Here is a 13,650-nt window from a genome sequence, read left to right on the forward strand (position 1 = left end):
GCGCATGCTTCCCATAACATATTCTGACCCACAATGCCCTGCAAACCTCAAACATTGACAAAAACACACATTTTCCTCACATATTTCTGTGAGGAACACTCCTGCAATCTGTGGGTATTCACAAATATCCTACTACACAGCATTCCCAAAAGTCTCCAAATAGAAATGGTACCTCACTTGAGTGGGTGGGCCAAGATACAAAACGCCCCGAAGTGCTATATGGAGAGATCAGCAGTAGCAGTAGCTACAGGATTTGGGGCCATGTTCAGCTGACACTCATGGAAACCTACCAATCACAGACATTTTTTGAAAAGTAGGCAATCAGGGGATTCCAAGGTGGTGGGCCTTGTGTGAATCCCTTGAGGTTTCCTTACCCACAATGCCCTGCAAACCTCAAACTTTGCCTACAATTACATATTTTCCCTACATTTCTGCGATTTCTAACACCCATCATTGCCCCACTTGTGTCGATAAAATTGCTGCACCACTTGTGTGGTTGGGCCTAGTGCCAGTGACAGGAATGGATAAAACCGAGGTCAATAGGAGTGCCCACAAAATGGTATGCAGAAGTGGGGCACCGTTTATATCAGCAAAGGTGGGGTAATGCTGGGTGGTAGGAATTTTGAGAATTCCTGCAAATACCAGAAGTTTCCATCACAAAAATATGAAGGAAATACGTGATTTCTGGCAAAAGTTGAGGTTTTCATTGCATTATGGGCAAAAATACCTCATGAGATCAACATCCTTGATTGCCCTAGATGTCTAGTTTTTAAAAATGTGCAGGCTCTTTCAGTATCCCTAGGTATCAGCTGAGCTAGGATCCAAAATCCACAGCTACCCACTTTGCAAACATTGGGTTCAGGTTTGCGTGTAAAGATGTGATGTCTTCATGTTGCATTTTCTGCAGTTTCCTGTTGCAAGCACTAGGCCCACCCACATAATTGTGGTACCATTTTTGTTGAAAGACTTAGGAAAATGCTGGCTGGAAGGACGTTTGTTTCTCCCCACATATTCTAAAACTATTCATCACAGAAACATAAGGAAAATGTGTTTTTAGTTAGCATGGGATTGTGGGTAAACTAACCTGAAATCAGCCATGCATATCACCACAAACCTGAATTCCCCTAGGTCCCTAGTTTTAAAAAATGTACAGGTTTGCTAGGTTTCCCTAGGTGCCAGCTGAGCTAGGGCCAAAAACCCACAACTACCCATTTTGCAAAAAATGCATCAGTTTTGAGTGGAAAAGAGTGATGTTTTCAAGTTGAGTTTTGGGATGGCTCCTGTCGCAGGCACTAGACGTACCCACACAAGTGAGGTACCATTTATATTGGACGCCTACGGGGAATGATGGGTGGAAGGAGGTTTGTGAATTCCAATAGATTCTAGAACTTTCCATCTCAGAAATGTGAGGAAAATGTGCTTTTTACTCAACGTTTGAGGTTAGCAAGGGATTCTAAGTAAAGCAATGTGGTGAGAGCCACATAAGTCACACCATACTGGCCTTTCCTAGGTGTCAATTATTTTAATATGTACAGGTTTGCAAGGTGTACCTAGGTGTCACCTAAGCTATGACACAAAATCCACGCTACTTACTTTGCAGAAAACACTGTCAGATTTGCTTAGAAAATCTTTATATATCCATGTTTTATTTTGTGCCATTTTCTGTCACAGGCACTAGGCCTACCCAAACAATGGAGGTACCATTTTATCGGAAGACATGTAGGAACATAGAATAGTAGTTATTATCTATTGGATCTCGCTGCATTTGTGCCTTCCAAATGTAAGCCAGTGATTAAGAAAGAAGACATTTTGAAAAATGCCCTCTTAACTATTTGCTCGTACGGGTACCCACAAGTTTAGAGATGTACAAATAACTACTTCTTTTGAATTCCATATTTTGTGCCAATTTCAGAAATGCATAGGTTACCTTGATACCTATTTTCCACTCTACATACTTCACCATATGATTTGAGTTATACTAAGTACACAATAAAAAACCAATGTACAGTGCAGCTCTGTTACAGGCTCTTAGTACCTCAGATTCTTGGAAAACCTACAAACCCTATATATCTCCACAACCAAAAGGGGCAAGCAAATGTAATGGTATATTGCTTTTTTAAATCGGCCATTGTGACGAAATGTTGCAGATGAAAATATTGACAAAAATTGCAGTTTTTTCCTACTAGTTTTCAATATTTCTTTAGTTCAACACTTAGGGGCCCATTAGGATCGCGGATGGACTTGCATCCATCCGCGACCCCTGAGTAGGAGGGAACCTCCGCATGGCCTGCGGAGTTCCCTCCTGTGAAATTCAAGTTGCACCCGCCGCAATGGTAAAAATGCATACATGCCTGCCGATTTCTGCATAAAAATACAGGGGGGTACCATAGGTACCCCCCATGTGCACCCCCACTTACCCCGCAACGGGCCCCCGCAGTGAAGTTCCACATGCTTTTCCACGGCGGAAAACCCGCCACGGAAAAGCATTTTTTTAAACACATCCTAATATGGCTGGCGGTGTCTGAGAGACACCGCCACCATATTAGAGCTTTTCCGCCGCGGTTGTAAGCCAACCGTGGCGGAAAAGCAGCGGACTGAAACCAGGACCCACCAGCCATCCTAATGTGGCGGTGGGTCTTTGGTGGGTCTGCAGCGGATTTTCCGCATCCTCCGGGCCGGCGGTGGCTTCCGCCGGCCCAGAGGATGCGGAAAATCCGCAATCCTAATGAGCCCCATCGTTTCTTTGGAAAACCCTTGAGGAATCTACACATATGACCACTTGATTAATTTGGAATTGTGCCCACTTTTCAGAAATATATAGCTTTCCTGGAACATCCATGGGCTTTACACTGGTTTCTACCCACAAACTGGAAGTAGGTTGAAAGCACGATAAATAGAAAAAATTAGCTACCTCTTTTTTTTAATTCAGTTCTGCATGTTCCTGAAATCTGGGAAGATGGTGACTTTAGCACAGCAAACTACTCATTGATGCCATATTTATGAAAAAGAAACAGATACTTTTATCCAGAGCACTGTTTTCCTATTTTTTCCCCAAAACTCAAAATGTAGCTATATTTTGACTATTTTCTCAGTCTCCTCCAGGGGAATCCCTAAACCCTGGACACCTTTAGAATCACCACGATGTAGGAAAAATGACACTAACTTGGCATGAATACCTTATGTGGACAAAAAGCTATGGACGCCCCAGCACAAACTACCCCAAATAAGCGCTCAACAGTACAAGGGTTGAGGTGGTGGGGGTATACTCTACATACCCTATATATATAACCTACTGGCAGTCGCCAGTAGGTAGTTATAGGTAAGGCCATGTTTCCACAGGAATAGTGTATTTTTGACTTGCCTGTATCTTTGGCACTGGTTGATGAATCTTCACAAAATTTTGGAAACAAATGTGATGCTCACTTCAGTCTGACCCCCCTTCAGGCAGGGTTTAGGGCCAAAACGTCCACAACCGACCAACTATTTCGGCTCCAGGTTCTCTACTGGAAGCACGTTGTGTTGGATCGGGGAACCTTATACCGCACGTTCGTGGACCTAAAGTCAGCATTTGACTTGGTGGATCGAAACCAACTTTGGTCTATTCTATTATCCATGGGGGTTCCACCATACCTATGTCACCAATTCAAACTCCTCCACGACGGCACGTTTGCCAGAGTACGTTATGGAAAGCATGGCCAACTAACGGGGCACTTCCCGGTTGAGAAGGGGGTTAGGCAGGGTTGTGGGCTCACCCCAACCCTCTATTCCCTCTTTCTCAACGGGCTAATAGAAGATCTACTATCCATAAAAGACATTGACTCCCCGAAATTGGCATCCCAGCGATTCCCCGCACTAATGTTTGCGGACGACACCATGCTGCTCTCAAAATCCCCCATGGGCACGCAGAGGGTTTTAAATCAGTTCATCAAATTCTGCAACCAAAGAAACCTGGTAGTTAACATCGATAAAACCAAGTACATGGTATTTAATGCCAATACCACTAACTGTCCCCATCCTATGATGGAAGGAAGACCACTAGAAAGAGTCCCAACCTTTGACTATTTAGGCCTAACTCTTAACAACAGAATGGAGTGGGGCGCCCAAATGGCCAAGGCCAACTTAAAATTAATTCAGACTACTGGGGGGGATCTTAAAAGTCCCAAAACTTTGCGCTTATAAAATAGTTAGTGCCCCACTTGAGATTTTTAAAGTTCAAGCAAGTTCATCCTCCCTTTACGGGGCGGAACTTTGGGGGCATGTTCCCTCATCCGAATTAACCACTACAGAAAACAATTTTATTAGGCAAATTTTATCTTTGGCCAGGAACACCCCACTTGTTCCACTCAGGTTATATTTGAATATCAGCCCTATTGCTGATGCCATCGCCTCCCGCCCACTCCTTTATTGGAGGAGGTTATGGAGTACTCCTGAGTTGGAATGTTATAAGGAGGAATTAAAGGTGGTGCTGGCTTCCTTAGGAGCTGGCAGGATTCCATGGCTGTGTTTTGTAAGGCAGTCCTTCGCTCTGATCGGACTTGAAAATCTATGGTCAAACCCCGAGGCATCTTGTTCAGCTATTTCTAAAAAATCTTTGTCAAACACTATAAAGGACTTTAATCTCAGGAGGACATTTTGTTCAGCTGCTCCAACAAGCTTGACTGGTGCCTTCCTGAATTATAAGTCACTCTATAGCTTTGAACACAAAATCGATGCAATTCAACCCACCCTAGCGAAGAAGCTGTACCTTCAGTTTAGATATGGAACACTGCCCCTTTACTCTATGACCGACAGGTGGAAGGGGGGTTCTGTACATCCTTGCCCAGGCTGTAGAACAGAAGTTGAAACGATTCTTCACGTTATTCTATTCTGTCCGGCCTACTCATCTATACGGAAAATATGGGTAATACACCTATGTAATAAGCTGGGCATTAGGAACTATCTAGCTTTCTTCAGAATGTTGAAGTCTGTTACAAATCCAGTGATAGTGTCCGTTGTAACTAAGTTTTTGTTCTCTATGTGGATTATTTGAAGGAAATTGCTTAGCTAAGGATGGCACATATGTAACATCTCTAGAGAATAGGGAACTAAGAGGATCAACAAATGTTATTCTTAAATTTTTTCAATATTTGGAAATTATTTAAAGTTTTATGATTTTAATACATTGTCTCCTCCCCTCTGATATTTTAGATGATGTATTTTTGTACATATAAATACCAATGATTTCCTCATCAACTGTACATGTATTTTTATGTGCTTTTATGGTTAAAACTAACCGAAATAAAGTTTTTGGGAACTTGAACTTGAAATAGAAACAGATACTTTTATCCAGAGCACTGTTTTCCTATTTTTTCCCAAAAACTCAAAATGTAGCTATATTTTGACTATTTTCTCAGTCTCCTCCAGGGGAATCCCTAAACCCTGGACACCTTTAGAATTGCCACGATGTAGGAAAAATGACACTAACTTGGCATGAATACCTTATGTGGACAAAAAGCTAATGAGGCCCCAGCACAAACTACCCCAAATAGCCAAAAAAGCTCTCAACAGTACAAGTGTTGAGGTGGTGGGGGTATACTCTACATACCCTATATATATAACCTACTGGCAGTCGCCAGTAGGTAGTTTAGGTAGGGCCATGTTTCCACAGGAATAGTGTATTTTTGACTTGCCTGTATCTTTGGCACTGGTTGATGAATCTTCACAAAATTTTGGAAAAAGATTTGATGCTCATCTCAGTCTGTAAAGTTTCTGGGTGATCTGTCAAGTCGGGGCCAAGAAAAAGAGGGTCCCAAAATGTGTTTATCTCATGATAATTCCCATAGAGATTTTGAACATGACTGCAGCCCAGAAGGCTGAACAGAATTAAAACTTGGCCGAAAGCTAGCTCTTGGTCCAGAAAGTGTGCTTTTTGTTATTTTGTGTTAATCTGTTCAGTAGTTTTAGAGATATTAACCAAAATCCAAAGGTGTATATCTAGGGATGCGGACCAGCCGTGCGCCACAGAAGGGCCCTGATTGGCTTGCATCAGCCTGAGCGAAAAGTAGAGGGTGCCATTTTATTTGTTAGGAAATACTCGCCTGGACTGAAAATAATCAAGTAAAAATGATGAAAGGGTAGGGTGGAGGTACCATGACCCTATAGCTGTGTTATAAATGTGGGAAAAGCATGTTTGATGGGCAATACAATGGGCAAAAAAAAATTAACTTCTCGCGAGATCAGTAGAGCTGTCCTTGGGGTCAGCGCATCCCCCGTGAAATCCACGTACCTCGCTAAGAAGTTACACGGGGCCGAGCTGAGCATCGCGGGGGATTCGTGTAGTCACGAAAAAAAAAAATTGGCTCTCTCACAGGAAGCATGGAAAGGGTTAAAGACATACAAATTATTTAGAAGTGGTATAACAAAAAAGAAAGATGAAAGGAATCTTGTGATTTGTTAACTAGAGCAGAATAAGTAAGAGCATATAGTGGGGGGTAGCCATTTTATATGCTTTTCTACTGAGAGAGGATGTGGTTTTCCGGAGTTCTGACTGGACATTTGGAATGAAAACAGATGTTACCCAAAATAGGAATAAAACTGGGAGAACATCAAAGAGCTTTTATAAGTATGTTAATTCGGTTGTAGTATATAAAGGTATATTTAGATAAAACGTTGTGAGTGTGTAACCCAAAAGAAAATGTGTACCTTCTAGAGACTATACTAGAAGGGAAAATGGAAGGGAGCTTAGATGCAAACAATAACTAAAAATAGAGTGAGTAGGCTCACACTGATACAGCCACTGACACACCTAGACACACATCGCGACAGCCCCTTGCACACCCACCTACTCCCCAATACAGCCACTGACAAATACAGCCAAACACTAATGTATGAAATAACACATGTATGTACACAGTGACACACCCATGAACTTACTAATGCAGAAAGACACACCCAGGCATAAAGCAATGCAGACATTCACACAGCCAAACAAAGATTAATGAATCCAATAACACACTCAGGGACACACTATCATACACACTGAGAGAGTCAGAGACTTAGGTAATGCAGAGACAGATACATACAGGCATACAGCAATGGAGATGCTCACACACCCAGGAAAAGACTAATGCATCCAATAACACACTGATACACTCAGATACTTACCAATACAGACACTCAGAGACTACCAGTGAAGAGACTGAGACACCCAGTCATACAGCAATGCAGACACTGACTACTCAGACCAATACGAATGCATACAATAACACACTGAGGCACACACTGACACAGAAACTGATAACTCAGAGTCTTATCAATGCAGACACTGACATAGCCAGCCATACAGCAATGCAGAGACTGACACAGCCAGCCAAATTCTACAGCATCCAATACCACACCGAGACACACACTGACGCACACACTGATACACCCAGATACTTACCAATGCAGACACTGACACACCCAGGCATAGAGGAATGTAGACACTGGCACAGCCATCCAAACACCAATCCATCCAATAGTACACCGGGGTATACACTGATATACCTAGAGACCCACCAATGTAAATGCTACCCAGGCAAAAAGGAATGTAAACAGTGACACAGCCATCCAAACATCAGTGGATCCAAGAATATACTAAGGCACACACTGATACACCCAGGGGCTCCCCAATGCAGACACTAACACACCCAGGCATAGAGAAATGCAGCAATGACACAGCCAGACAAATACTAATGCACTGAATAACACGCTCAGGCACACACTGACACACACACTGATACAGCCAGACACTTGCCAATGCCGACACTGACACACTCAGCCATAGAGAAAAGCAGACACTGACATAGCCATCCAAACAACAATGCATCCAATAACACACGGAGGCACACACTAAGGCACACACTGATACACCCACAGACTTAATGACACTGACACACATAGCCATACAGATATGCAGACATTGCTACAGTCAGTCAAATACTAATGCATTGAATAACACACCCAGGCACACCCGGGGACTTACCAATGCAGACACTGACACACTTAGGTATACAGCAATGCAGACACTGACACACCCAGCCAAACAGTAATATACCCAATACCACACTCATGTACAAACTGATGCTTATGCTACTACACCCAGGCACATACTGATACATACACTAACACATCTAGGCACTCATTAATGCATACAATAACACACCTAGGATTGGACCTGTACACATATTGACACACCTACTTTCACACCAAAACTCAACAACTCACTCACCCATAGAACTACTTACACACCCACCTATACACACATACACACAAGGATACATACAGTCACACAGCCACTGACAATATATATATATATGTGTGATGCCATCCATAATGTCATCAGTGATGTCACTGACCATGTCATGAGTAATGTAATATGTGAGGTAATAAGCAGTGCATTGCAGGGCGTGGGTTATTGTTAGCTCAGTTAATTATAACTGATTAAGTTCATTGGTTTTGTATGAGTGAAATCTGAGCCTAACTACGATGTTCCTGTAACCTTTGGCTTTTTCAGTGAAATGTTAAGTTTTTTTTCAAATTCAATTTCTGAACCATAATGTCCCTGTAACCTTTGTTTTTTCAGTGAATTTCTAAGGGTTTTTATGCTCTTACTTGATTATAATATACCTGTAACCTTTGGTTTTTTAAGTGAATTCCTTAGGTTTTTTTAAATTTTATTTCCTAAATGTGACCACTAACCTTTGACAGTCAGTGTGTGAGCGAGCTCACGAGGGTCTCAGTAATTCTGTGAATGGGTGTGTGAGTCTCTGAGAAGGTCTGTGAGTCAGTATGAGAGTGTCTGAGTGAGTCTGTAAGTGGGTGTGTGTGTCTGAGTGTTCCCTGTTTTGCTCTCTTCTGCTCTGTTTTGCCTTTTCTACTTGTTTTTCTGACCTCTGTTTTGCCTTTTGTTCTCATTTTTCTGCCTCTGTTATGCCTTTCTGGCTCATTTTTCTGCCCTTTATTTTGCCTCTTTCTGCTCATTACTGACCTTTATTTTGGCCTTTTCTGCACATTTCTCAACTATATTTTAAATCTTGCTGCTGGTTTCTGACCCCTACTTTGCCTCTTCTGCTTGTTTCTGACCTTTATTCTGTCTCTTTCTAACCATTGCTGACCTTTATTGTGCCTCTTTCTGGTCGTTTCTCATTTTTATTTTGCCTTGTCTGATCATTTCCAACCTTTTTTGCATCTTTCTGCCTCTTTCTGCTTGCTTTTTACCTTAATTTTGCCTCTTTCAGTTTGCTGCTGAGCATTATTTTGCCTCTTTCAGGTCATTGCTGACATTTATTTTGCCTCTTTCTGCTCGCTGCTGACTTTTATTCTGACTCTTTCTGCTCATTTCTCATCTTTATTTTGCCCTTTCTGCTCATTGCTCACCTTTACTTTGCCTCTTTCTGCTCGTTGCTGACCTTTACTTTGTCTCTTTCCACTCTTTGCTGACCTAATTCTGCCTATATCTGATGATTAAGAAAGCCCCAGGGAGGTGGTGATCCCCGGGCCAAGTGGTCCATGTGGCCCCCTCCAAATGCTTTTATATCCCCAGGGAGATGGTGTTCAGGGCTTCTAGAAGCCCAGGAGGAGGGTCTATGCGGCCCCTCTCCTTCATTAAAAACAAAGCCACAGGAAGGTGCTGGTCCCCTGGGCTTTGTGTTTAAAAGTCTTGGAGGGGGCTCTGTGCAGCCCCCCTCCATTATTTAAAAAAATAAAATGTATAAATGCGTAGGTGGTGGTCCTTGTGGCTCAAAGAGCCTCAAACGGGGTGCCCTGTGCGCCCTCCCCCTTTTTGTATGAAATGCACTGGGACCTGGCTCACCTGGGGCCCTTTTGAAAACAAGTGAGGGAGCTGTAGCTTGTTATTTTTGTTGCTGCAAATTGTAAAAATTTGCAGCAATTTTTTTGACTTAAAAAAAAAGCTTTTTGTCCTTGCCAGGTTCCCTCTGGGATCCCAAGGCCAAGGCTTGGGGGTCAGGGTATACCTACCTAGTCCCCTTTTTTTCACCTTTTTGGGATTCGGCTGAAGCTGATCCTGGTTGAAGGGTTGACAGCCAGTCAGAGCTCTACATTCCCCTTCACGAGCTGGTTATTATTTGCGAAGTCATTGCGATACCAGATTTCCTAATTTGGAATTCCTTAAATTTCTCAACAACTACTGAATGGATTTACACTAAGGGCCCGATGTAGGTAATCCCAGATTACCGATTCTTAAATACCGAATCATACCGATTCGGTATTTAAGAACTGGCAATCGGGATGTAGGTATATTTACCGAATTATTTACCGAATCGGAATGATTCGGTAATTACCGAATCGGTAAATACCGATTCGGTAATTGCCATTCATTCCTATGTGCCTGGAGGCCCATAGGAATCAATGCCAATTACCGAATCGGTATTTACCGATTCGGTAATTTAAGGAAACATTGAAGGGTGGCAGGGTGTCACTTTGACACCCTGTTGCACCCCTCAATTATGTATAGGTGCACATGTTGCAGACATACATGCCCCAAGGGCAAGTATGTCTGCAACATGGCACCGTTTAAAAAGCAAAAAAAATGTTTTTTAGAGGGTTTTCATTATTTACCACCAACTTCTAGTTGGTGGTAAATTATGAATTCTTACACCCCGGTAGCACTGATTTCAGTGCTACCTACATTCCAAAATACAGATTCGGTATTTTTACCGATTCGGTATTTTACAGAATCGGTACAATTACCGATTCTGTATTTTGAAATGCCCCTACATATCAATATTCAAATACCGGTCGGAAACGGCTGAAAATCGGTATTTTCGGCCATTTCCGACCGGTATTTCGATACCTACATCGGGCCCCAAGTCACAAAAAGCACAATCTGCGGACCAGAAGCTAGAGTTCCTCCAAATTTGGTGTAATTTGGGCTGTAGTCGTCAAAGCTCCTATGGGAATTAACATGGTAAACACACTATTTTGTACACCCCATTTTTCATGGGCCCTACTTGGCAATCCGTCCTGAAAATTTCCATGTGAACAGGAATCACTGCCAGACTTTTGTTCAAAACTTTAGTGAAGATTGTCAGACAGCACCAAAGATATAGGGAAGTCAAAAAACGCATATCCTATGGTAACATAGTCCTAACTATAACTGCATCTGTGCAGGCTAGTCGGACAATGCAACTGCCATTTTTTCTACCACCGTGTGCTCCTTTGCCGTTCTGAAAATTAGGGCCCACAGGTAATATGTCAAAGCGGTGATATGTAAAGATGCAGCTTCTGGGTTCCATGTGGCATAAAACAGGTCGGATATGTGTAAGTACTTGTAAAAAAAATTGCACAACAATTTTTTTTTACATTTGGAGTCTTTCCATGAATGCTGACAACTTTGATGACAATGGTGCCCAAAAGATATGTTTACATTGATGTAATGGTAAATAATTTCCTCTATGGAGGCATTATTTTCCAGTTTTTAGTCCAATTTTATGAGTAAGATGAATCCTTACCTCCGCATATCTCACCGGTTTCATCATCAATGCATTCACCATCGTCACACTCACAATATTTTCCATAGATTAATTCATTCTCTTCAGAATTCTCACATTTACACCTCCCACAGTGACAAGTGCCTGTATACAACAGAAAGATAATATGCAACACAAATCATCATATAGTATTTTATAACAGATTACCACAAGATGCTAGCAGTTTTCTTACATTTATTAAACACAGTATCCCCAGGTAAATATTAAAGGGATATTGGAAGTCACAGAGGAGTCCCTTTATAAGGTCTTGGAAGACCTAGGTGACTTTCAATATCCTTATAATGTACAGCAGAGGTACTGTATTCTTTATAATACATGAGCACACCATAACCCTTCCCACAAAATACTAAAATCCTTGGCTTGGTGTGGTGTTCTTTAATATAGAGAGAATAGGATATTTGTAAACATGAAGAACAAAATTAGATTTTCTAGTACAAAATCAAACATGCCAAAATATATTAGAATGAGTTAATCGTATTTAAAGAAAAACTGTAGCTCAGAAAGTGTAGAAATTTGAAGAGAGATTGTATCTTAAGCATGGAAAATATATGCTATCATAAATGTATCCTTTCTACTGATTGTTCTTTTTAAAAAAACAGAGCAGAAGAAAACAAGCATTAGAAATGCAATAGGTCTCGGATTTATTTGAGTTAGAGGAAATGGCATTGTAAATGGCAATGTCTTTTTGCCGTGTGTTATGGAGTGTATGTATGTAGTGAGTAATGGAATTATGTGGTTTGGATTGGAATTGTAGCAATGGTAGCATGCTGCGCTTTAGATGAATATGTTTAAAAGTAAAGTTTGCAATACTGCTATTGGTATAATAGTTAATTGTGGATTTGTTAACAATTGATGTATTTAGAGATGGCTGTTGGTATGCACTGACGGGTGGCGGTGTGTGCCTGGTGAAAGCCTGAGCTGACGGCTGGTGGTGTGTGTATGCCTGGTGTTAGTGTGCACTGATGGTTGGTGGTGTGTGTGTGCGCCTGGTGAAAGCGTGCAGTGGCGGCTGGTGGTGTGTGTGAGCTTGGTGTAAAGCTGATTACCCTGCATACTCACATACTGATTACCCTGCATATTGAAACACTGCTCACCCTGCACACTCACACACTGCTGGCCCAGGACACCTATGTACTGCTCACCCTGCATACTCACACACTGCTCACCCTGCACACTCACACACTGCTGGCCTGGACACCCACATACTGATCACCCTGCATACTCACATACTGCTTAGCTTGCACACTCACATACTGCTGGCCCTGGACACCCATATACTGATCACCCTGCATACTCACATACTGATCACCCTGCATAGTCACACACTGCTCACCCTGCATACTCACACTCTGCTCACCCTGCACACTCACACACTGCGTGCTTCTGTACTGCTGGAACCAGTGCACCTGTACTGTGTGTTCCGTGCTTCTGTAATGCTGGGACAAGTGCTCCTGTACTGTGGGTTCTGTGTTCCTGCACTGCTGGGACCAGTGTTCCTGTACTGCTAGGACCAGTGCTCCTATACTGCTGGGGCCAGTGTTCCTGTACTGTGGGTTCCATGCTTCTGTACTGCGGGGACCAGAGTTCCTGTACTGCTGGAACGAGTGTTCCTGTACTGCTGGGACCAGTGTTCCTGTACTGTTGGAACCAGTGTTCCTGTACTGTGAATTCTGTGCTTCTGTACTGCTAGGACCAGTGTTCCTGTACTGCTGGGACCAGTGGTCCTGTACTGCTGGGACCAGTGCTTTTGTACTGCTGGGACCAGGGCTCTTGTAATGCTGGGACCAGTGTTCCTGTACTGTGATTTCCGTGCTTCTGTACTGCTAGGACCAGTGTTCCTGTACTGCTGGGACCAATGCTCCTGTACTGCTGGAACCAGTACTCCTGTACTGTTCTATGCTTCTGTACTGCTGGGACCAGTGTTCCTGTACTGCAGGGACCAGTGTTCCTGTACTGTGGGTTCCGTGCTTCTGTACTGCTGGGACCAGTGTTTATGTACTGTGTGTTCCGTGCTTCTGTACTGCTGGGACCAGTGCTCCTGTACTGCTGGGACCAGTGTTCATGTATTGTGTGTTCCGTGCTTCTGTACTGCTGGGACCAGTGTTCCTGTACTGTGTGT

At 42.7% G+C, this 13,650-nt stretch overlaps 1 protein-coding gene across 1 annotated transcript in view; it reads right to left on the reverse strand.

Moving 5' to 3' along the window:
• ITGBL1 (integrin subunit beta like 1) overlaps nucleotides 1–13,650 on the reverse strand; it is a 1,224,736-nt gene that overhangs the window by 535,364 nt on the left and 675,722 nt on the right. Inside the window, exon 4 of the mRNA XM_086934369.1 lies at nucleotides 11,493–11,615. Within this exon, the coding sequence (XP_086790495.1) occupies nucleotides 11,493–11,615 (123 nt within the window). The remainder of the gene's footprint in view (nucleotides 1–11,492; nucleotides 11,616–13,650) is intronic.

Source organism: Lissotriton vulgaris, chromosome 8, assembly GCF_964263255.1.
Source record: "Lissotriton vulgaris chromosome 8, aLisVul1.2, whole genome shotgun sequence".
NCBI lineage: Eukaryota > Metazoa > Chordata > Amphibia > Caudata > Salamandridae > Lissotriton > Lissotriton vulgaris.